General features: G+C 39.1%; 1 protein-coding gene across 2 annotated transcripts in view; it reads right to left on the bottom strand.

The window, feature by feature from the left end:
- The window catches only part of LRMDA (leucine rich melanocyte differentiation associated), a 1,103,337-nt gene that overhangs the window by 488,018 nt on the left and 588,592 nt on the right, over positions 1-26,727 (bottom strand). The window contains exon 3 of one of the 2 annotated variants that reach the window (XM_090058313.1): positions 4,502-4,588. In XM_090058313.1, coding sequence (XP_089914439.1) covers positions 4,502-4,588 — 87 coding nt within the window. Of the gene's footprint in view, positions 1-4,461; positions 4,589-26,727 lie in introns of both variants that reach the window. The other variant, XM_090058314.1, reaches the window with a different exon arrangement.

The raw sequence follows: 26,727 nt of genomic DNA, 5'->3' as shown, positions 1-26,727 counted from the left end.
GAAAAAAAAAGATCTTATATTACAATCGTTCCACCTATCTTGACCCAAAAACATAGTATCTGTGTATCTACCGTACTGAATAGGAGAAAGAAAACGTTGAATTAAATGTACAGAATTTCTCCCTTCTTCCTACGGGGTTATTAGGCCCATATTAGTAAGCATTTTGGTAAAAGAGGGGTCATATCTCTTCCTCCTATCTTAACTTTCTTTGTACTTTCTGCAGTTTCTGGAAAAGTGGATGAGAGGGTTCTAAAGGTGGTCTTTTCAACTGCTCAAAAAAGCAGCTTCATGGTATTTGAACTAGCTGCCAAGAAAATTTGGTTTCAAAAGTTTGTCCCTTGAGAATAGCAATCAAATTGTCCCTAATGGCATGTGACCAGTAAAGGAGGTTGCAAGAAGTATGCTTTTAGTTACCCCTCTCTGGTGTATCAAAGAAAGATCCCCAAGCAGAAAGTCTGCTCTACCACTGTTGTCTCTCCAAGAGAAACAGGCAGATTCTGTTGGTAATATGAATTTGCAAATGAGTTATCATATGGATATAACATTACAGGTAAAAGTTACAGCTGTTCCCTGGCACTTCTCTGTCTGCATGCTCTTTTTCTGGAGTTCATATGGGAAGTTACTCTTCAGTGAAGGTGGGGTCTCTTCGGTTGGTGGTAAGCTCTCCAGACACCAGGACTTGTATATCAAACTGTGACTAAAAACATCCCTCCTGTCTTCCATCTTTGACCATTCACCCAAAAATGGAATTGAAATCTGAGTTGAGATCCAGGTCCCTAATGTTCTGAGAGTTATTTAGGGTCATCTGGAGTTTTATCCATACAGAAATTATTGCCACTTATAAATAAAGAAGTAGGTCTCCAATAGATTGGTCACTATATTGGAACATCTCTGTCCCTTTTTATGCAAAAAATAAACAAACAAATAAATGTTCACAGATGGGTGGAAAATGTCTTTTCTCCTATACCTGAAGAAGGGTGCTCGTGCTCGAAAGCTTGCAATTAAAGACTTTCAGAAGGTAGCAATCTGTTCAGGACAGCTTATATTTTACAATTTCATGTCCCTATGGAGGGCCTACCTCAGGGGGCTAATATAAAATATGTCCATATAGAATATCGTTCCAGGAACTGCCTAAAAGACAAAAGAATCCAAAAGGAGGATTTGGAACATACCATGGTGGATATTTGCCCACACTTATGTTGCTACTTCTCAGAACAACATATCCTGAACTTCGCTACCGTAGCAGCCAACATCTCTTTCATTTTCTCCTTCTGTCTGGAAGCCTGGGGTGCTGATAATTTTGGAGTGATGTACTTGTGATGGTCCATGAAGTATGTAATATCACCCCCTTCAATCCCCCCATTTTTGTTTGTTGACTCACAGTCTGCCTAAAAGTGATCACTTCCATATTGGAGATCATAGACAAAAGCAGCACTTGCCAACACATTTATTTCAATGCCTTTCACAGGTATGGAGGTACTAACATAACTTATTTTCAAAAATGGTCTTGAATATACATATATGCTTATTTAATCACGTTGTATTCCAGGCTTTAAAAATATATTTTTTTTCTCATTTAGATCAATTTCATAGTTGGTGAATTCACACCAGTGCATAATATTCATACCACATATATCTGCGTGCTTCAGGGTTTAAACCAATCTGTAAAACAGATTACCAAGCTACAATGCACTGTGTAAAAAGTGAAGCATATATTTAAAACAATTACCACTCCTACCTCAAAATGCATAATGTTGACAATTGCATTGTTCTGTATTCCAACTAACTTTTATTGGCTGCAATTCAGAAGGTACAAAGTATATGCAAAAAACCCTGAGATATCACACCAGGAAAATTATGGGGGGAAATTAACTTTCTGGAAGAAAATTATTTTGCTATGAATTGAAATATGACATTATAAGTAAATACAGAATTGGTAAAAAGTAGAGGCTGACAACTTTGGATATTTATCAAATTTGGCGATAAGCTATTAGTATCTTTGAAATAAATATGCAAAATTTATTTAGGCTTTAAAATAAGTGAGAGGAAAAAGTGTCCTACACATTAAGTGGACCTTCCATAAGAAGTAACACAGATCAGCATCTACAGTCTATCAGAGCGGGGACTGAATTATGCTAAAGCTGAGACTATAATGATAGAAGAAACAAATAAAGCATACTGTTATGTTGAAGAGAGACTCCGGGAAGCTACCAATTAGTCTTTGAGTTGACATATATTCTGTCTTTCAAAGGTTTCTTTAATAGATTTTTTCCTTCTTGTAAGGAAAGACTGATTGCTGTTTGATTTCAGGTGAGGTATTCTTCTTTACTGCCATGTCCTTTTCTACAAAGTTAGTGCAGTCTGGGTTCTAACACCACTGAGGTGCACTACAAGCTCTTTCTCTATGATACAGGTGTCACTATTTTATAATATACACATAAAATACCAAAGTCAGGAATATACCAGTGATGTGCTGGAAGGAGCTAGAGTGACCCACTAGAACCGCTTCCTAGTGCCATCCAAACAGATTACAAAGTTCTGGGACATTTCTCTGCTTCTGTATGCTGCCAATTCTTCCCTGCCAGAGATCACTCACCCATAGAACACAAAATTTTTATTTCTGAAAAGGATTTCTTTTTCATTCTCTCCGAGTTCACACACACCTGATTGTACCCTGGCTGTTTCACAAGCTAACAGATTTTGTATACGTCCTTTGTTAAATTATTGGCAGCATACTGCAAAAATGTACGCTGGTGTACATAATTCCTTATAACGCTGAACAGCTGAGTACACCCGGAGGACTAGCCATCATAATTTTAACATTACATTTTTTTTAAAAATGCCACTATGGATCAAACTCTGCTCATCTTGCACACATTGACTTGGAAAGATTCATCACTTGAATACAGCAAGCAGGATGTGGCTCTGCATTTTGTACATCACTGTAATTCTCAATGAACCTCTTCAAATAGTACTGGTGACACGGTGGCACTAACTCCTTCTCTGATTTTGTTCACTTAGTTCCAATTCAATGTAGTGTCTTCACCCTGGCAGCTGAGGAATATACCACCACGCACACAAATCTAGCAACTCAGCCTGTACTCATTTGGTAAAGCAGAGAATGCTGCATCAAACGCTGCATCATATGTTAGGTCAGCAAGAATCTTTTGGCTTATTTTTCATTAAAATGTGTATGCTAAGAGTTTTATGGGAATGGCAAAATATAAAACCAAATAGCTATCTGCATCTCACCCTCAGAATCCCTGTGTTACCAAGAACACAAATTAAACTGGACAACAGTGATCTTCGTGACCCTGGGGCTGCACTGGCAAGTTGCCAGGACCACGACATTTACACCTAATTTTGCTTACATATTTACATATTTTTTAAAATATCAAAACAAAAAACAAAACAAAACTATGCAATCATAATATTTCCAACTATGTTTTATCGCCTGCAATACAGGACCATAAATTGCTTTCTGTTTGCTTTCACTGTAATAAAAGCCTGCAGCTGAGTGCTTTGTCCTCACCCTGCAATTACAAGTAGAGGGTTTTCATGGTCTGTGCTTTAGGACACTCCAAGCTTCATTTGGACGTTAGGCCACACTTTGATCAGCCTTTGCATAGGGAGAATATATGTATATATGCCTTAAGTTTCCAAAAGGGTCACGGTATGGACAAATGGCTTAACAATTAAATCCAAGCATAGTCCATGAAAACAATTAGCTTTTTTATTATTCTTTTTTTATTTCTTCAAAAAGTAAGGCCACTAAACAGATGCACACCAAGGGAATCAACTTAAGCACATTCCTAAATACTGACTCCAGTGGGGCATAAGCCTCTATGCCTAACAGTTTTGCAGTTCTGAATAAACCTAAACAGCTCTGTAAATCTTTTCCTGGTATAAGGGACCTAGTGCAGGCTGAATTGGGTTCATGTGTGTCCGTGTAGTCAATGAGAAAGTGCTGAATTCAGTATCTGGCTCACAAGTGCCTATGTAGCAGCCACATTTTTCATGTTAACTGGGTGAATTAACAGATTGCCACACCCAATATGATTATTGTTGTTGTTGTTCTAAACGGTAGGTATTCAAAGTATAAAAACTTAATGCTGTTTCACTGCACTCTCTATTCCACTAGAGGTCAGCCTGCCACAGAACCCCAAGCAAACACAGGAGCTGCCGCACGCCAGCAGCACTGACATTATTTTCTTTCTCTATTTTATCTATTAAAAAAGATTTCTTCAGAGCCATAACTTAGATCTCACACTAAAATGGAGCAACAGGAAGATATAATGGTGCATTTCATTTATGAATGACCTATAATAAATTACTGTGAGGTATTCTAGGTGCCAAGAAAGAGAATGCTTTGTCTGCACATGAACTATATTTCACATACTTTAATTTGGCTGACACATAAAACTCATTTGACATTTTGCAGGTATTTCTTTGAAAGGATATTTGGTTCTTGTTGAGCGTTAAGGTATGGAGGTGGGGTAACCTGGGTAACAGAAGGTCATTTCCGAGGAGATTGTTGTCCAAGATCAGCTCTTCCAGGCAACTGAATGTTTTCAGTCCTTCTAGTGACCTGCAAATGACAAAGGCAACAGGAAAAATGATACTACACTAAATCAGGGAGGCCATTATGAGCTGAAATAAATATTTTAACCTTCCTTTTCAGAAGCGGGAATAGTTTTGGTTTGGGCCTGTCAGAAGAGTGAATGACAAGAATTAGTGGCAAGGGGAGTGCTGGCACTGCAACACATCCTTCACATGCTGGCAGGATGAAGGATGGGGGTCACTTAGTGAGTAGCCAGGATCCAAAACAAAAGGCTTCAGATATGGGGCCTGCAGGATGAATTTGTCAATGTCTTGTGCCTTCAGGCACCCAGCCTCGCCTGACCCTAACCTCCATTCCCAAGATAAATAACTCTGTCACAGTTCACCTTCATTCCCTGGACACAAATTTAAGTTGTCATCCATCATTTCTGCCAAGAAATATCATACCCTACTAACAATAATAAATACAACTTCAAGTATCATTTCTTAGCAGTTACCCTACATGCAATAATAGGAAATTGTGAAAGGATTTTTTTCTTTTTATTAACCACTTAATTTGTTCCTGGTCAAGCCTCTGCAAACAAAATACAATTACCCCAGACAGAAGCCACGTCCTCTGGTTTAAAACTTACTGCCCTGCTGTCAAGATACAGTTCAGAATGTAGAAAACAGCTTTAAAAGGGGGAATTTTACAGCGTGGAAATGCAGATGTAGGGTTGTAAACAAACAGGCATCTGTGGGAATCTGTCACCCAGTTAGGAAAATACAGGGAGAAATGAAAGAGATGGCTTTGTTGCTCTGCTAAGGCAGTTATTCCAAAGTTAACTCTTAATTTCATAGGCTTGCACATTCCTGCTCGAAAAACACATGCATTAATCAAGTAAGACGGCACTGTATATAGAGCATACGCACAGACGCACATTCACAGCTCATTCACCTACCAGACACCTAGAGATATGCTGAGATTGCATGACTTGACAGCTGATCTACTATGCCTACCAGTGGGAAGATCATCACTGTATCTCCTGGCTGTTTTATAAAATGTGATGAATAAGGGAGATGCAGTCTATACTATTTATTCACTTTCTGATGACATTTATACTAAGGGGATTTTCCTCCTCCCTCCCTCTGTTTTTTGGCAAAGATCAAAACTAGTCAGGGCCTCTGTTAGACTGTTATGCCACATGCTGTTATTGAAGGAATATGCAAATATTAACCTAATGCAAATATTTATACAAAATGTTTGTGTTTTAAATCCCACAGATTAATTTAACACCCACCAAGTCAGCAAAAATCACGATGCCCCTTCTGCACAGGCACCCTCACCCCCAGTCCTCTCCCGAAACCCCATTAGTAAGCACAAATCAAAAGCTTCTCTCTGGAGATCAAATCTCTGACCTTCAAAATACAGATCCATATATATATTTATGAAAGTTAAATACATATATACACACACATATATATACATATATATATATATATATATGAAAGTAAAAACTAATACAAAATTGCTTTTACAACAGCATTCACCTGAAGATCTCCAAGCACTGACAACATTACTTATACAGCGGTATTTGAGGGTGGTAAGGTTAAGTGTCATTAACCCCATTTGATGGGCACTGAGGTACATGGAGACCAAGCAAATGATTGGCCAAGTCTACATTACACACTTCTGCTAGCCAAGCTGCATCAGTCAGAATGCCTGGAGCTGTAATCTGACCAAAGAGAGAGCAAAACCCCTAGTATAAATAGGTTCACTGAAAATACTGTTCCTTTGCTATAATGGTTTATTTCACCAAGGGTGGGGGAGGTGTTGCTGAATAAGCTGTACACAAAAGCCCAGTTTTGCCAGTTTATGCTGTATGCATACCAAGAGAGCCTTGACAATAACTCACAGCAGCATAGCTTCATCGAGAAAGTACACCTAGCATAGACCCGGCTTCTACCAAAAACAGGAGTAGACCCTAGGTCTGCTTCTCTGGTCAAACCAGAAGAAATGTGCCTTCTACACAAATTAAATATTTTTCTTGCACAAATCTAGTTGGTCTAATAAAAGTTATCACCTCTACCATGCATCCTGATTCCTTCCACACAAGTGCCATTTAAGGGGAAACGATCTAGAGGAAGAAGCAGGAAATTTATCAGGCTGCTACGATTTTTTTGTTTCAGTTTATTGGACAAACCTAGTTTAGAAAGTTCCCTTTAAACACTCTTTATTATATAAATAGTTAATAGTGGATTGTATCCAAACCTCACTTTTTAATTTAAGGCCTCGGCTTGCCAAAAGGAGTTCAGAATAGGCCACCTCCTTGTCAGCACCACAGAGCCTTATGGGACTCTAATAGGCCCTTTGTGAATAAACATTGCTTGGGCTCTGGTCAGTGTCAGCATCAAAATACACATTGTTCCTGAGTTATGTTATGCAAATATAATACTCTTATCATGAGAATCAGCAAATGGTTGGCAACTGGCAAGGAGAAGAAAGCACACATCCAAAACTGCTGCAGGGGAGGCATAAAACAAAATGACAAGGCATGAAGTGGGACAAAGGCCTTGAAACACTAGAGGGAGTTGCCTATTGAAACGGCCTTTCTTTCTAGAGCTTAGGCTGAACACAATGGTACTAGTTTCATAGATGAGCAGAGAAAATTGTGCGCAAATCCCCTTACACCTGTCTGGTTTTGATAATTTTTGCCATGTAATGTTATTAGCTGCTCAGTTAAAAAGGAGCTGTGTTACACAGGGGGTTGCTTATTAATTGTTGTTTTCATGTCATCAACACGGTGTGCACTTGGTGATTTAATCAACTAAATTCAGAGCCTAGGGAGGGAGGAGGGCTTGCTACAGTGCAGAGACATGGTGTAAACAATTAACATAAATGTATGTCCATATGTTATTTTGCTATTCACAGAATTCCATAAGGGGGGTTGGGGGGGGTGCGCTTTGGGGGCTTTTGTATTTTCCTTAACTCTAAAGAAAATGAAAACAACAACAAAAACCAACTGCCAAAACCCAGCGTGCTTGAGAAAATAAAGAAAGATGACATTTGTTTTCTGCCATTTAGTGAAATTAACTATTAAATTCAGAAATGCAGGTGCTTCTTCTATTACTATATATAATTTCTACTAGTTATATCCTGAAACTAAAAAGCACAGGCTATGAAAATGAATCCAGAGCCAATTTCCTCTGTGAACTTCAGTAAGGCAGGTAATTTCTGCATGCCTTGATTTCCCATCTGTGGAACGGGAATAATACCACCTACCTACCTACAGGAAGATTGGGATGCTGAATTAATGTTTGTAAAGTTTTCTGAGAGCCTCAGGTGACAGGTGCTATAAAAGTACAAAGTATTAGGATTACTATTTCCATCAAATGCCAGACAGATTGTGTTATTATATTCAATATATTTTATTATTAACATATCCAAAATTGGAAGGGGGCAGCAAAAACAGCAGCAAAAGCAGGGGATAGACAGCAAAAACAGCAGCTCTCTCATAGCGAAGAGCACAGTTGAAAATACACACACACAGATATAGATAGATAGACAGACAGATAGATATAGATATCAATATACATATATCTAAATCTATACATATCTATATCAATCTCATACCTAGGAAGGGAAAATACCCATAGTCTTAAAAAGAGGCAGACAAGTAAAAAGAAGGAATTCCCTGAGAAACCACCATCTTAAAATGAAATCTTGGATGCTTCCTCATCTTTTACAGCACCTGGACATGTCCCAGGCTTGGTAAATTAAAACCAACAGGCACAGCCTTACTGCCACAAAAGAACCAGGACTGAAGGGGCAATGGCAGGTAGCTGTTTTCTCTAGATGCTTTAGAAAGCTAATAAGCATCACTGAAGCGTATTGCTGGTTGCTTTTTGCCTGCTCTAATGACATGAAAGCTGCCCATTATCTCACCCACAGGTACCATCTCGGTTACCTCATTGCAGGGCTCACACTCCACTCCCAGAAGAGAGCAAGTACTGCCAAGAGATTTCCATTGCAATTTCCAAAGTCACATCAAAATGACAAAACATCACAACGTATTCAGCTCTGCCTGATTCGAAAAGAAAGAACTTTAAGTTTCCACTGTAATTAACCCTATCCTCGTTAAGATAATTATGATCAAGCTCCCTGTCACAGCTAATATCACAGCATCATTGCCTATGGCTCACGCTTTGCCCTCATTAGCTTACAAAAACACTGCGCTAAACAGGCAACTGAATCCCTCTGCCAAATGACTTAAGATGTTCTATAACCAGACAGTAAATAATCCTTTAGAATACAAAGGTCTCAGAAATGTCCTTTTATCCAAGTCCTCCACCTAATCAGCATGATTTCGCTCAGCTTTCCTTTCCATAATTCATTCATGATCTACTGCAAAGTTTTAACCATAAAGGAATGTCATTGTGGGGATTTTTCACTGTGTATGCATGGTAATTGTCGACTATACCATTTTATACAGTCCCTCTGGCCTGATGTGGAAATGGATTTGGTTACAATGAAACTAAATAGCAGCTATTCGAATTGATAATATTTGTCCATGGGTACACAGGATTTAGAGAGATGAAAAAGCAAAGCCAACTCATCAAAGAATGGCCAAACCTCAATATAATGCAGTTGTCCTTGTCCTGAAACAGCAATCTGCTCAGAAGTATATTTTAAAGAGGACATGCTCCTTCTACTCTCTGTTAATAAGACAGCTGACTCATTCCTAATGACATTTTTTTCCCTGTTTAACAGGAAAAAGAGGGCAGTTAACAATATGTAAATGAGAGAGTTTGGCTTTTTCCTTGAAATTGATTTGTACTCTGCTGACAAGAGATAGCCATTACCAGAAGTTAAAGACAGGGTTGTTATGAAAGGAGAGCTTGTTTAAAATCACTCCCCTTGCCTTTCTAAATTTTAGCAGATTAAAAGAAAAGGCATCATCGTCACTGAAGGATGATGCCTTAATACTTAACAGGTAATGATTTCAGTATTCAAAGAAATAATACTGATTTACACTCCTCTAGCACCTGCCACCCAAGGATCTCAAAGCATTCTGCAAACATTAATGAATCTCACAAATCTGCTGAGAGCTCAAAAGCTCCATTTTGTGGAGGGTAAAGCTAAGACAGCAAGAGGGGTGTTAAGTGACTAGCTAAAGGCAATTTGTTGAAAGAAAAGAAACAGAACCTAGGGCTCCTGAATTCCAATTCTGAGATTTAAACATTGCTACAACAACAAAAAACAATAAATAAATTTTATGTGCATGGACAAACATAATATAGGAGGGGACATTTCTAAACTAATGTTTTGATTTCACAAGAGGCTATGTAAAACCTGGTTTCACTTATCCTTACCCTGGCTCTGCATTGTTTAATTTTTAATTTCAATGAACCTGAAAAACTCAAAGCAAAATTCAGCCAAAACAATAAATTGTTCCCTCCTCACCACTTTCAGGAAGAGAGAGGTTTTTTCATGAAATGTTTACAGAGAGTTAAAGTTAGGTTGAGTTCTGCATTCATAAGGATATTGTAGACCAGGCACAATTCTTCTTTCAACACCTGTCTTTTTTGTCTAATTTTCTTTAACTCATACCCATGCTAGACCAGCTTTGAGACTTGGGCTGCCCATTCATAACAGCAACCAAGACAAGCCAAACCCAGGGCATTAGAAAACCATCCTTCCCAGTCATCATGCACAGCAGTCTTTATTCACTACACTTCCACTTCCACTGTCAACCAATTGGAATAAAACTGAAATGAGTCCTATGATAGTAGTAGACAAAGAATGAAACAAAGGGGAGATGAAGGATTGGAACTACTACCTGTCTGCCTAAGCAGACTGGATTAGTTTTGCACGTTCAGCATAAGGGATATAAGAAATAGGAATACATCCTACACTGTCTGCATACATTTAACTTCTAGATATCCAAAGAAGAAAGAATCTGCCCTTTAGTGTCCTCCTTTGCTCAGAAACTGCAGACAACTGAAACTGCATGTGGAACATCAGATACCATCAAGACTAAGGTAAGGAAGCCTTACAAGTCACATAAGGACCAGAGCAGAACAAGATTTGGTAGTTTTGGCTGGTAGGGATTCCTAGAAGCCTTCTATCATCTTCAGTTTCTGAGCTCTAAATTCAACTAACCTTAGAGTCTGCAATATTGCAAACCCTAAATGTTTATAAAAGAAACTCAAGAATATATGGAAAATCATGAAACATACGAATTTTTTAAGTTGTCTTCATTCTGAGACTTTAGGATAAATTTAAGGGTGCAGACAGAAGTGCACCACCTGGCTGTAACTAAGAATGCTTTGGAAGATTTAGAAGAAGAGTTACAATGATCCCTTAGAACAAACAGAAGTTCACTGTTGGTTCCAGGGCAGAGGGGAATCTACCTCTGGGCTACCAGCCTTCCCCTAGAAACAGCCTCTATCCCCGTTTCAGAATGGAGGAGGGAACTCATTCTAGGGGTTTCCCTAGCCAGTGCTGGAGGGGAGGGGGGTGAATTGAAGCCCCTCCCCTACCACAGGGGGCTCCAATACACCCACCACACTCTTCAGTGGGGGCTGAAAACCCCCAGACCGAACTCCCTCTGCTCCCTTTCCCCCCTCCTATTCTGAAAACAGCTCAAGACTGGCAGGAAGTGCAAACAGAAATTATGGAAGATACTCTGTTTTGAAACGTCTTCATCCAACCCCTCACTGCATGAGAGGTCAGCTTTTCACCCAATCAGCCATTTTTAAAGCTGTCTGCAGCCATGCACTTGTTTTTGGCCACAGCTTTAAGCTGCTTTCTGTGGCCAGATTGACTGGGCGAATATTGTCACTTCTGTCCCCTAAGTCATACTTTTATTTGTTTCTTCACAGCTAGAAGAACAATGTGTATGAGTTTAGTTTTAAATAAAGCTAAGAGGGGTTTTCACAATAACAGCATTGCTCCAGGAGTTACAGTTTTAGGTTGATACTCAAAGGTCAAAACACAATAAAGTTGAGAGCGCTTGCAAAAATGAGTTGCTAAACCACTTAAGGCTTTGTCTTCGCAGGGTGTTAAGAGTTCTGATTTAAGTCTTCAGTAGCTAACAAACCTCATATAAACAAATGAAGATTATGTCATTTCATAACTGTGAGTCTACTAGTACCATCAAGCTTTCCATGGTTTGGTGTCCAAACTTTGTGAAATAACTTAATTTTCAGGGGGTTTCTATCTTAAACTATAAAACAGATTGGGATGTCTGGAAGGTTTTCTTTAATAAATCTTTCCAGAGCTATATTCCATTATAGGCATTTCATCCAGGCCTAATCAGGAAGGAGAACCAATACTGGAGCCATAGCCTTAACCTTCATTTTAACGTTTTAAAATCGTTGTATGTCACACCTTTAGGGTTATTTAAGCACATTCGGATTTTGTTTGATATTGTTACATTATCATATACATTTAAATAAATTGACAATCAAGAATATAATATTCCCTGTGGAACAGTAGGAAAGTTCAGCTGACATCATGTACAGAGTATTTTTAAAATAATAAAATACAGACTAGAAAAGTATTTCTTCATGGTCTAACAGACAAATAGGTATTATAGAACATATAGCAGTTTTCAAAAAATGGCTTAAAATTCTCTAGTTGATATGTAACAGTCTATTGCAGGGGTGTCCAAGATACAGTTGGTGTTAGCCCATGTCCCGCACACAGCACACAGGATCACTCCAGAGTGCTTTCTGCATATGGCACACAAAGCTGATCTGGCCCTGCACATTGGCTTTGGCATGCAAGGTCAGTCTGACAGCTTGATTCAACCTGCAGAAAGGCCCCATGCATCTCTCCTGACCCACGGAGCCAGAGTTTTAATTTGATAGCCCTCGTCTATTATATTTTTTTTCAATCAAAGATCATTTTTGCCCAAAAACACAGGGGATGTAGGTACAGTCAACTAGGCATATCTCACCACTTATGTTCTTAAGATTGAGCCTTGATCTTCCTGCTGAAAAAACTTGAAAGGATTTCCCAAGTAAATAAACAAAAACAAAAAACCAGTAAAGGAAAGATGAATAATGGACAGTTTTATAACCAGCATATCCTCATTTGTTTCCTTTCCATTCCTAACAAAGAATCCAACTGTAATGAAACAAAGCCTTTCCAAAATCATTTTAAATAAGACACATGCCAGGTGGTCGGACTTGATGATCTGCTCAGGTCCCTTCCGACCCTGCTAACTATGAAACTATGAAACTTGTGCACAGATACACTAATGCATATGCATACATACAGGGTCATTTCTTAAACTTGTAAGAGCAATGAAGGGCATAGATTATAAAGATCTAACCATTCCTTAAAAACAATAAAAATGCATAAAGTCAATAATTTATTTGTTTAAAATAAAATACCATCCTGATCCAAGTGCTAAGTTTTGACCCCATATATAAGGCCCTTTGAACAAAGGAAATGTAATGGAAGTAGGGACCATCTTAACTGTAAAAGCAATGTTACAATGAAACTCATAGCATATCTCTTGAATCATTCTGTCACTCTGTAATTCAGACAGTAACCTGACCTCTCCCCACTTCTGTAGAGAAAAAGGGAAGTAAGCAAACACATGAAGAGAGTAGGGTAAAGTCCATTTCAACCACTAGAGTGTGGTGAGAACGGGGAAAGAGAAGTAATTTTTCTCCCATCTTCCACAACAACCAAGGCTGAGGATTGACAAGCAAATTGACGCACTGCTCAGAGGGCAAAAGATAAATGTTTGATGAATTGGCCATTGCTGGAGGAGTGATGGGCTTCATATGTGCATAATGGACTAGCTGCCGTTCAATTCAGATTGCCTGCCAAGATAAGAAACCATAATGAATGGACCAAGCAAAATGTGTACCATAAGAAAGTATAATCTGACTAGTTTTAATAAACTTAATAAAAAGATGAAGCAGAGAGAGGCCAGGGGGACTGGCTTTTGTGACTAGCCATGAGAGGTGAGAACAAATAATAGATCAGTTGAACACCAAAAGAGAGGAGAAAAGTTTTGGACAGCATTTGAATCCTTCTCATTTTAAAGATGCATCTTTAGAACAACTTAAAATTACACACCAGAATAAAACATACTGTAATATTTGTTACAGGATGTAAATACGCCATTTTTGTCTCTTTCCGTTTCTTGCTTTCATCCCCCAAACTTTTTCACCCCTCTCCTCCCTACAACCAGAAAAGCCACAGATGTATATACATTTCCTACATCTGGGTCTATACAAGATACTTTTGGACCAAATGAACTTTTACATACAGCCCTGGATAACTTGGGCCCAAGTCAATACTAAAATTTGTTTTCAATACTGCTCTGCAGAGTAGAGACACAAACCATAAACAAGTTCTAATGCCAAAATGACTTATTTTGAGGGAACAAGCAGGAGGAGCTTCCTGGTATAGTTATACCAGCAAAGCCTTTTTAGATTAGAATAAGCTTAAATTCTGAAACTTATTTTGCTCAAGAGTTTGTCTTTTTGGAGATGCCTTTAATCCACACAGAACTTGGGTTCAGTCAGTAACTAGTCTACGTTAGGTAACTAGTCATTTCAGATCAGTAGGCGCTTTACATTTAGTTACTTATCAATCATCAGTGAACTTTTACTTGTTTGCTGCCATATTGATCACAGTAAAATCTCATGTAAATTTATTAATGAGAGCCCAAAGGAATGTCCTTTCTTTTTCACACTTATGAGATTATATTGAGTAATGATCTAGTCTTGCTTATTCACTAAGAAAAGCAAAATGCAGAGAGCTTAAGCGATCACTCTCACTGAAATACATCAAGTATTTAAAACCAGATGTGTTCCAGAATTCCCCTGCTTACACCTCCCCACTCCAAACACAGTAACACTTAGCCTTTGCAATACCAAGAGCCAAACTAGCAATCTGAACCTATCTTTACTTTATATGTTTCCAATAGTGTCTTTCTTTATCAAAAATGCAGGGGGTGTAATGAAACATTTTCCAACAGTAACTACATTGTGATGTCTAATATAACACAGTATTACTCTTACTCTTAAGTAAGCAATTGATTTCTGGATTACTTTGGAATAGACATTAATTACTAACACTTTAATGTTGATCATTGTACACAGGACCACATTTCAAATCATGCTCTTAAAATGAACAACTTTTTATTAACTGGACTTTACCATCAGTAGAAACCTATATGTGGGACTTTGACTGAAGGGAATAGCACTTGATGGGAACATCACTTTGATTGAAGGGCATAGCAATTTTTGCACTGACTTCAGTGGCAACAGGGCACAGCCCATGATATGTTTTCATCCTGCAGTTACAAGGGGCAGAAACATGCTTTTGCTTTAACACACAAGATGAATAACAGTTTTTCTTTTTTATGGGGGCAGGGAGATCAATGTGACCAAGGGCAGCTAGAGTACACTCACAGTATAGCATGTGAGCATGTTTGTGTGTTCCCCCTTAAAGAAAAAAATAAAAGGAAAAGAAAAGACCTCCCCCTCTTTTTTCTTTCAATTATGAAAAATAAAAAAGGAAACAAGAAATTGTCTCCTTTATTAAGTATCCAAATTACCATCTTCTTAATGTCTCTTATGCAGACTGTACCATATTTTAGGCAGAAATGATTATATGCAAGACAGATGTCTAGTTTCCATTATAAATTTAATCTTACTGCAAAAGGAAAGCAACTCATTACAAAGGACTCAGTAATGCTCCTACTACTGAAGAAAACAGAAGTTTTACAACATGAGGGTCTCTTTATCCCTGTATGAGTGTGAGAGAGAGAGAGAGAGAGGTAAGGCTCAGGAGTGCTGGGTGAATTATAGACTGCCTCTCAAGATTCACAGCTCTTCGTGGTAGGAGGTTAATATTCTCACATGTCATTAGGTCTGCTGGCGCTACTGATGGCTCATTGAATCAGGCAGCAAATTATTTCCTCATGCTGCATAGGACACCACACTTCAAAGGGAAGGAGCTAGGGTCAAGACGGCTCTCCAGTTCGATTAATGAGTTGGGATCAGCAGAGGTTGCCTGTAGGTAAGAATGTGACTGAAGCTTTTGACAAAGCTGACTTTTTGAACAGGACTTGACCCAGACCCCTTGCCCCCCTCCCTACCAAATTTTATTTCCAACCATTGCCTCTTACTGACCTACCCAGGCCTGTTGGGATAGTTTTGACCTCCTCAGTCTTTGTTACCAGACACAGGAGCTGTCTGCCTATATATGATGTGTCTCTCTCTAAAGGCCAGATCATCTTATCTGAGTCTCATCAGAACACTTCAGAGCTGCACAGAAGCCAAAGAATAAAATCAAGTAAAATTATTCAGACTTTTAATTCTCTTACCAAATTTGCTTGGGAGGAAGAGAATTAAAAAAAAACCACTCAAAGCTTCATCTTTGAGTATCATAAAGCAGGACCAATTTCTAAATGTTGTTAAATATAGACAATAAAAACACAAAGACTGTTAAAAGCATACGACTTAGATATTAAAATAATGGAAAAGCAGAAAATATATGCTCCTGCCTGCCTGGCTTTGCTGACTAAGCCTATTCTTAGCAAATAATGTATTATATCAAATATTCCTGTACAAAGTTTTTATTTTTATTGCCATGGTAGCAAGAGATAAGAGACAATTAAAACTTAACAGCCGCCACATTCATCTCTCTCTAAAAGCTGAACTGCATTCTCAGTTTGATATATTCCTGAAATATTTTAATGCATATTTAAATAGATCTAATAAGGTGCTGAAGTGAGCTTCGTCACACTAATGTAATGTTTTTTGATAAGATCTATTTAAACTTTATACTTTCTCAAGCAAGAATGAGCTATCAACATGTAAACTAGAGAAGAAGTAAGGTTCTAAGAGTCATTCAGCTACTATTCATTAAATGTAGGGCATTACTAGTTACATGCTGATCAAGTTATTCACTCAATTTCTGATTTTTTTTTATAGCACACCACTTAAAATAAGGGTAGATGTTCAAAAATCTCTGCCATTCTTACATAAGTGTTCCCAGAATAAGTTTGCATATTGCCCTATATTTATTTTATTAAGATGGCAACAATTTGTAAATATTTTTGTTGCTATCCACTAACCTCAGTAAAGGATGTGTTTAAGTTTAATTTTGAAATCACTTAATTCTTCCAAACACCATTAAGGTGTAAGTTAAGCATACATGAACAGAGGACCACATTTTGCTCTTATAACCTGTTAAATCCCAATAGATTGACATGCTTTAAAGAGGGATGCACCAATCCACTGTTTTGGCCACATAATGAGACAGACACTATCAATCACATGAATAATTTTACTCCTATTAAAATTATTCATCTGTTTAACTATTTAGTATATTAGACCATTTTTATTTTTTGTTATGGATTGTATTTACTACATCTTATTCCAATTCTGTACAGGCTTACACATGTGAACTCAATTAAGCATACACAAATCAAAGACAAAACAGTTCCTTCAATTATACATAGGGTGACCATACATCTGGATTTTACCAAGGCACTCCAAGAGTCCATAGCCTGGGCCTGGCTGGCTGGTCAAAAGTCCCAGGCTGAAGTCCAGCCGGGAGGCGAAGCAGCACAGTGCACGAGGCAGGGGGCTGGAAAGGCACTGCTGCTCCTGTGCAGAAACAAGGTGGGTGGATTGGAGTAGTGCCACCCCACCCACCTGTGGCATATCCTTGCTCTGCACAGGAGAAGTGGAGCCTGCCCAGCCACCTGCCTGGTGCACCACGCCACTCTGCCTCCCCAGTGGACTCCAGCCCAGGACTTTTAACCAACCAACTGGGACTGCACAATGGAATCCTGGAGTGTCCTGGGACATACGGTCTCCCTAATGATACACCATCATCATCATCTATTAAGTGACAGGTGTCTATGTTTATTGTTTTTCATTTTAATGCAACTAATTTGTTTTTTTTTTATATATATATATGAACAACTAAAAAAAATATCTTCCATCCAATCCAACAGTTTCAAGAAACAAATAATAAAAATGTGTCCTCTTTTTCATTCTTAATTTCAATAAGGATTCTCCCCTTCCTTTTCCATTTGGTTATTTTTTTATTGTTCATACTTTACTTCAAAAACGGGAGCAGCCAGTGTTAAACAGTGGATATGGCTGGCCAAAACAGCATTCTAGACTGCACCTCCTGAAATGACAAAGTTTGTCACACTCTGCAGTGTGAATAAAGTTTCCCAGGAACATACATGATTGACAACAGATGCATCCCCTCCAGTTCCTGTATCTTTGGAAAACAAAAGACACACATATGAGAGAGAATGTTAGATACTACCCTCTCGTCACAGTGTTGGCACTCCACTATTAACAAGTAAGTATATTTCAAACTGAACTGAGAAAAAAATTGTGGGGAAGGGGTTGTGGGATACAAATTTAAAATGGATGTACTAGAGCAGGGGTGGGCAATTATTTGGGTCCAAGGGCCACATAGGGAGTTTTGCTGAGCTGTGTCAGACTTGGTCAGCATCCCCCACCACTTCAACAACAGCTCACCAAAACTCCCAAAGGGCAACGGGGTGGGGGGAGGGCCGGGGGTGGAATGGGCAGGTGAGGGTGGTAAAAGTGTGGGCTGGGAGCCAAGGGCAGAGTTCTGCAAGCAAAGGCATGTGGGAAACAGATCACAACTCTGCCCTGGCCCCAGCCTTGTGCTGTCACTGCCTCAAGATCCCAGACCCAGCTCCCTATCCACTAGGCCACGCACCCTGCCAGCACAGCTCCTGGCCAGTCTCCATGGAGACCCGGGATTGTGGGGCAGGGACAGCATAGAGTTGAGGATCTGGTCCTTGGCCATGCCTGGAGCCCCGGCTGTGCACTATCACTAACCCAACCTTCCCAGCCTCGTCAACTTGTCCTGCTCCTAGACACCACTGCCTGCTTGCATGTGGCCTCATCCTTGCCACCTGGCTGCGTACCCTGCCTGTGTTGGTCCTGTCCCTGATGGTGGGTGCAGAACAGATGGGCTGGGCTGGCCCCGGCAGCCAGAAGGAGCTGCCACAGCCAGGGCAGCAGGGAAGTGGAGTCTGGCTGCTGTGCCGCTCTAGCCCCACTGCATGCCCAGGGTAGTGGAACTGGCCACACATGCCATGGCCTGGGCTGCCCCCATGTCTGGGTCAGGCGGGACCAAGGAAGCCACCATGGGCCACAAAAAATCCCTTGGTTGGCCAGATTTTGACCACTCTTGTACTAGCGTATCTGAAGTTTTTTTTCCCCACCAGGTCATTAACTGATATGATTTGGCAGTTGAATGCCAAGAGATAGAATACACAGCATAAATCCTCTATATCCATGCTTCTTCAAAACAGGCCAACTAACATTCTATTAATATTAGGTATGTCACTCTGAATATGGTGGACAAGGGATAGAAAAGTGGAAGACAGTCAATTTACATGAGTGATATGAGCTATACAAATTGTTACCAAACTATGCATATTTATATGAGTCTCAGCAAGGGCAGTGAAACAAAATATTTTAGGCCCATGTCATTAAGTAAATATAAACTTTGCAGCAAGACTGCTTCCAGTAACCAACTTACCCATTTCTACATGACCCTAGTCTCTAGTGTAGTGCTTGCCCTGTCACGTTTTACACTGGCACGTAAAGAGTTTCTGTTTTTAAGCAGTCACTTCCTGTGCCTGGGGAAAATGAAGGACTAGAAGGTCTCCATTTACATTACATCTCATCTACCACCACAAAAAGTACAGGACCTCTAAATGGTCCAAAAGAGCCCCAGATGAAACAACAAAGCAAAGAGTAGAAGACTCCAAATTAATGGGTTTTATAAGAGAACAGAATTCTGACTATCAGAATATGACAGGTGGCAACAACAGAAAATGAGTTAATAATTCAGGATAGATTCAGTTACTGTAGAGTCTAGACTGCATGAATTAGTGACGTCAAAAGATACCTCTTTCAGACATTTCTCTTTACCTAGCAAATTTTCACATTCCAAGTAATTTATTTTATTCTATGTCTGCAGTGTTCACTAAGCAATGTAAATATGAAATATAATCTAAAGACACACAACATTGCCATTTCCTACAGATTTCAAAATATTTACCTATACATGCATGTGTATACACGTGCGAGCATGTGCGCGCGCGCACACACACACAGATGGCTGAAACCTATTATGTTTGAAGTCTCTCAAAGAGTAAATAACCAGTTGTCTCTGGTGCAAAAAACCTAACCCCCTCCCTCTTCACTCTCTGGTAGATAACACAAGTGCATGTGTTGTATTATAATCAAGACAGCTGGGTACTTGAAGGGATAGCAGTTCAAGATTTCTTTCCCCTGCATTTAGAAAAAAATTTGGCACTTGCAACATGAAAGTGCCTGAACATTCCTGGACATGAATTCATCCGTATGTCATTGGTGCTATAAAGGTGGGTGTCTTCTCAGATTAAGCCATGTTTACCTTGTCGATAAGGATATTTGTACAAAAAGGAAGTTGTTCCCTCCCAGTGGCAATCAGATTTCTCTGCAACAGACTTCTTTTGAAGAGCAGTCACAGAAACAAAGTTTTAAAATTCATGCAGTGTTATAAGTCATGTGTCCACATGCATGTACATACGCATACACACATTGCGTATTAAGAGATAAAACACATTCTCCAGAAAATATGTACAGAAACTGTTTTTTGCCTGTGCAACTAGGCAGCTACTGTGTTTAAAACAGAGATATCACTCATTGTGTTACCATATTTCTAAGTAACTGTCACAATGAATGATCAATGAGACTCAATAGATGTCTGTAACATAGTTGCCCCAATGGCCTATAATAAACCACTCCCTTTTCCATAGACTACATCAAAGAACTTTTGCTGCCTCACGGCCCTTTATATAGTCATTTTGCCCTATTAAATAAAAACTGCTTATAAAGGTTTGGGTTAAAAACATTAAAAGACCTACATTGACAGGATTTTGTCCTGAAAAACTCATCTTGTCCTTACTGAAGGGTGAAAGAAAACTTAATTTCTGTTAAAATTAAAGCAAAAATTAAATCATCTTATTATGTAATTGGAACTAGGCCTCAGGCGTTAGCAGTAAAGAAGGGATTAAGGCCTCAACCACCTGGGTTGTCATTCTCATGGGCCCCATTACCACCCCCTTATTCGTTTTTATAGCCAACAGATTAAAATGCGAGCGCTGCAATCTTTGATCTTTCACTTGCTGACACAAATCCTTTCAAGCCTCCAACGTTTTCTGCTGAGGTAATTAGTACTAATTAAAAGGTTTCCAACAGCCTTTGCTCTAGTTTTTTCCCTCCAAAGAAATTGCTTTTACAAGTGCCTTCCATCTTTGAAATGTATGCATCGCTCACTTTCTTCTTTATCTGACTCTAAGAGATCAAGTAGATTAGTGACTCCATTATTCCCCAAGACAAAACCAAACAACAGGTTTTTACTATCTCCCTGACCTGTTGAGGTGCAGGGTTTATATGCAGAAACAAGTGCCTCTGCTTGTATTAAAAGACAGTCTAATTATGCACTAAAAGACACAATGTGGGGTTTCTACATTTAAGAATGGACACCGTTTAATGATGTAGTGTTCTCTCAGAAGTGATAGAGGCAACTGGTTCACTAATCAAACTGACACATAGAACTAATAATAGGCTCTCCTTTGTTTTTATTCTCTTTTTGTGTGTTTGTATCTGGCAAGGTGCAAACAGTTTTTTTCTTCTGAGAAAAATTCTAACCTTGCTACTGACTCATATATGCTACTGAGAAAGAAAATTAAAGAAATATCTCCTTGAAAGTATTTTGGAGGAGTTGAAAGCCCTGTCTGCAGAAGTTTCTGCCACTGTAATTAAACAGCATGCACTGTTACAAGGCAGATTGATGGCTGACTTAAATATTACTGAGATCAAAACACAGTGTTTTATGTTATGTCTGAAGTATTAATGAAGATCTGAGAGTTAAAAATTAAAAGCTGCACCTAAAAGAAAAAAACAATGCTTTACAGTGAGGAAGGTTTGTGTTTTGAACTTAAAGGTTTTCAAATGATCGCTCAATCGACATGGGCACTGAATGGATCATTTTTCTTTATGAAAACCTGGAAGCTTTATGCCTGCTGTGATAAAAATAAATTACACTTCATGCAGCAAAAGTGCTATTCAGAAAAGAGGACAGTTCTCAAGCTCTTAAAATTCTCACTTCCTATTGAAAATGACAGCAGCTCTCTCTCATGCTGTAGTATCTCTGGTACAATAGATCGGGAATCATACACAGAGCCACAAGAGGCCATCTAACTTATCATTATATGCACACGGGTCTATTCTCCTCTCGCGATGCAAGCGCAAAACTCCTGCTGACACTAATGGGAACTGCACGTGCATATCAAGGACAGAAAAGAACCCAAAGTATATATCAGATTTTCTAACCTGAAGTAAGAGAAGTTTTTAAACAGCAATAGAACAAAGTCAATAAATTGTCTCTTAATCCTGCCAGTTCTTCTAGTTTACTTCCAGCAACTGCTCTATTATGCCAGTAATTTGTGTGTTTGTATGTGTAACTTTCCTCAGAGGAAAGGAATCTAATCAATTCAACTATATTACTCCTCTATGAAGTAAGTCTTGTCAGAAACCTGCCCACGGTCATTTGGAAATTCTATAGCATGGAATAAAGCAGTCCAATATTCAAGGCTCCCTAACCCACTCCTCCTCCAGTATTTCTTCAAAAGTCAAAAGCCCCCAAAAAGCAGGAGCATAGAGAAGTATTCACATGTTTAAACTCACAAGCATGAGCAAACGAATATTACATAACTCTAACAGTCCAAACCATATCTTTTTTCCAGTGATTTGCATTACATGCAAACAGAAGAATGAGGAACAAAATCTATGCAATGGACAGAGACATCATCTATGTGAACTAGCCCTAATAGAGTCACTCTTCTCATTTTCTTCCTAGGAAAAATGATAAAGGTGAGCTTCTTCACATTAGATATGCTACCACATGAGAGTCTGCAGAACTTTAATCTGTATGAATTTGGGGCAAACTAAGAAGGTAAACAGGATCTAATGGAAAGGGAAGAACTTACTTTCTCAGAACTGTAGTTGGCATCCCTATTGTGGAGATGATGGTAAACCATATAGCAAACAATGGGTGTTCAAATAATCTGGATGAATCCTCTCAGGTTTGCCCTGGTGGAAAAACTTATCAAAAGCCACATGTACAGACCTTTGAATATTGAGACCCTGAAGAATGGAAAACTTGCCATGCTAACACTGTACACACATCTCAGCATGCTCTGCAGAATCCCTTAGTCTCCCTGGCAACAGATGGCAGCAGTGCATAGGGTAGCCCTGATTGGCTAACCCAGAGTGCCCATGGTCAGTTTGTGTTTCTCTGCAGCACTAAATGAGGACTGCTAAGGAGGTATGTTCTGCTCCCTGCTGGAGCAGCGGTGTCCAGAAAGCAACACACCATCTCCTAGGGGGGAGGAAGCAGAGCAGAATGTTGAAGGATGATGTTCTCTTCTGAGAGAAGCCACCAACATGTACAGACATTTATTATTCCAAAATAAATTCTTTTGGGAGTAATTTAATTCTGATCATTCCCAGGTTATTTTTCTCCTGAAGCAGCCTGAACATCTGTACACTCATGGTTTCTCCTGGGAGAGGAGCAACTCTTCCAGGAGAAACTGCATGTCTATATAAGGCCAGGATTACCAGCATCTGTCTACTCAGGTGCCTTCTAGCAAAATGCAAAAGGGACTATAGGGAGGCTTTTGCATTTTTCCTTTCATGGAGAGAGGGATTGCTTGAGAAAAAAAATGTTTTTGGGGGGTGAGGGGGGGAGGCGTGGTGATTTTGTTTTTGAGAGGTTGTGGTGAGGGATAGTTTAGGGAATAAAAACAATGACTGAATTGTGAAATTCTGGCCTCAATCAAAATCAACAGCAAAGCTCCCAGTGACTAAAATGAAAGCAGGATTTCACCCCAAAACTCATGAGATTAGCTTAATAATCAAATAGTAATTATTGGATTCTTTTTAGTCAACTATTCATATCTGAGTCTTTCTAGGTTCATAATTTACAAGACATTTCTCATGACAATAAGAGCTAGAAACTTACTTTCTTTAAATAAGTGACAGGTGAAGTTCTCATATAGTTTAAAAGATCTCAGAGCTGGGGCTCAAAGAAAGATACCAAATATCAAAAACTCACAAAAAAATGACACAAAGCTAGCAACACTGTATAAAGCAGAAGTAGATTGAAGCATGGTTCAAGAAAAATTAGTTCAGCATTCAATGATTAGGAAAATCTAGATCCTTTGAAATAATTTCAAGTGAAGTCTAAATGAAATTAAAAAGAAAAAGAAGCTTGTCAAGCAAAACTTTACAGGATGGCCCGGTTTTATTTTTGGAGGATTTGGAATCCAGTGCAACCCACAATTATCAGATCAGTAGAGACCAAGGACATCAAAGGAAGTCACCATCTTCCTGTAGTATTTGGGTGTAGTGCTCACCAGACTGTAAACAGTTGTTGTGGCCTTAGGGGTTCATTATTCACCTACTGTGGGATACAAGGATCATGAGCAGCTGGCCATTTGAGACGTGGGGAGAAATAGGAGGCAGAATTCGCTGGCAAAACTGATCTGAGTCCCGATTGGCTTGTCTAATTTGCTTCCTAATATTCATGTGAACTCTTGACATATCATGTACCTTTCCCATGTAAAAATGAATGCATCACAGGTTCAATCTCCCAAAACAAAAATTTTTAAAAACACACTACTAATAAATCCTCAGAAGAAACCCTGCAATTATAAACACAGTGTATATATGTAATAAAAGACAGAAAGGAAAAAAACAGTAAAGGAACAGATTTCAATTTCATGTTTTCAAGAGGTAATTATAAACAAGAGGGAGAGAAAAATATTTTTGAAATTATGAAAAATACCTTGACAGTCTCGATCTCAGACTCACATTTAGCCCTTGAAAAATATTCTGCCAAAGGGTGCATTCTGACAGGGAAAAGATGAAGAGTGGAGGAAAGAGGCAGCAGTCTGTCATAATTGATGACACTGCAATGTAAGTTGAAGTCAAGACTGAATATTTACAAACCCATTCAGGATGAAATTTTAAAAAGGAAAGGAAGATACATCTACAGACTGCCCTAACCCATTTTAGCACATTGCAGAGGGGTAGAGGGGAAGTAGTGACTGGATGCAAAAGCTAAGATTGATCTAATATGTTCAGTATAACTACATGCAAAACTTCAAAGGCTTTCCCCACAGTCCATGCACTATCTGCCTTACAAGTTTACCTTAAACTGAGAGTCCAGGGAAAAAAAAGGAATCTTTTGCTAGAATCTGTAAAGATGTTTTTGTTTGTAAACATATTATTTTAAACTTAAGTTGTTTGTTATTGGCTTAATATATGCTCAGAAATATGATACAAGGGGAGGCTGATTACAGAACTCTGGCTCCAGGAACTAAACCTCTAGGTCTTCAGCTTATATATACCCAGCTCACATCATTACTCCTTCAAAGTTGTTACCATATACAAGCTATTTGATAGACAATGTGAAATAAGTTTTGAGTTTTCACCTCTCAGTGAATAGGTATTCAAATCATAAAAGCCACCACACATCAGGCACTTTTGCCATCAGTTTCAGTGAAAAACCACCAACCAAATGGGCCTATAGATTAAACTAACCTCTCATTGTAAGTAGTGATCCCCCTAAGATCAGGGTCAAGATACACGAGTAGGCCAAAGTAATTTGGCTGCATGTTCTGCAGATATACATAAGTTCATCCTCTAGGGCTGTCAATTTGGCACCTTTCAAAAACACTGAATTCACACTTTTTTAAAGCAAATATAATCCCTCATACCCCCAACAATGTATGATATACATGTCTAGCTATTTAAACAATACCCTCAAGCAACTTGGCAATATATATTAGGCACAGACGTTATATTGCAAACCATTTCTCTTTCAAACTCCCAATTAAGTCAATAGGACTCTTTCCAAAGCCTTCAAAAGGAGCTGGATTGAATCAAAGCATCATACAAATGTAGGACTAGAAGGGACCTCTAGTGCAACCCCCTGCAGGATCATCACTGTTCAATTCATCCCACATGACTCATGTGTCTAACCCACAACTGAAACTACCCAGTCAACTTTGTCACATAACCACAAGTTAGAGTACACTAACTCGTCACGGATAAAGTAGGGAGACAATAATAGACAGTCCTGTCGCTACAGAGATTGTTAAAATATTCTTGAGAAAGCCAAAGAAGAAAAGCTCCCTGCTATAGAAGAGCAAGCTTCCCCCATGCCCCACCCCCCCAAGTCTCTACCGATGTGACCATAACAAATGTGGCAATCAGTCTGACCCTGAGCAGAGAGGCAAGCCACTCTAGCCAGGTATCTCTGGGTTTTATTTCTAGCACGAGCATTGGCATGCTTCAGTCAAAATCTCAAGCCTCAACTGTAGCCAACACCCAATGCTGATGAAGCAAGTTGAAAAACACCCCCCACCAATATGTCCATTACCAAGAGGGGAAAAAAGAATTCCTTCCTAGCCCCAAGCAACAACCAGCAAAGCCTGGAAGCAGGGGAAATACCCATAACATAGCATAGTCATAACTACCCATAGATCTTCCCTGACCAACGTTTACCCATCCTCTTCTTGAACTTCACTAATGGTGAAGATTCCACAGTTTCCCTACACAATTCAATGTACTGGTTCACTGGTTCTAAAAGGGAAGATGTTTTTCCTGATATCCAGTCTATACCTTTTTTGCTGCAATTTTAAGTCTACACCCTGCTTTCTGCTGAGAACACCTTTTCTCTGTTATGGTCTTCTTTACAGCAGATCTTCAGATATTTTAAGTCTGCTATTTTAAGTCATGCCCCCCTTAATCACCTTTTCCACAAGCTGTCCATGCCTTTTTCTTTCCACTTCTCCTCACATGGCTTACTTTGTAAGTCCTTTATCATTTTTGCCACCCATCTCTGGACCCTCTCCAACTTCTCCATGTCCTTTTTAAAATGCAGAGGAGAAATGTTTTGGGGGAAAATATCTGTTTGAAGTGAATGGGCAGGGGGGAGAAGCAAAGAGAAGTAAAGAGAAAGGAGTGAAAGTGAAAAAACATTTTTAGAAAATAAAGGGCCAAAATCTTAAATGTATTTCATTGAAC

The sequence above is a fragment of the Crocodylus siamensis genome, chromosome 7 (genome assembly GCF_052110815.1).
Source record: "Crocodylus siamensis isolate JL-2025a chromosome 7, ASM5211081v1, whole genome shotgun sequence".
NCBI classification, from domain to species: Eukaryota; Metazoa; Chordata; order Crocodylia; family Crocodylidae; genus Crocodylus; species Crocodylus siamensis.
Note: the sequence above shows the minus strand (reverse complement) of the source record. Positions and strands in the feature narration are given on the sequence as shown.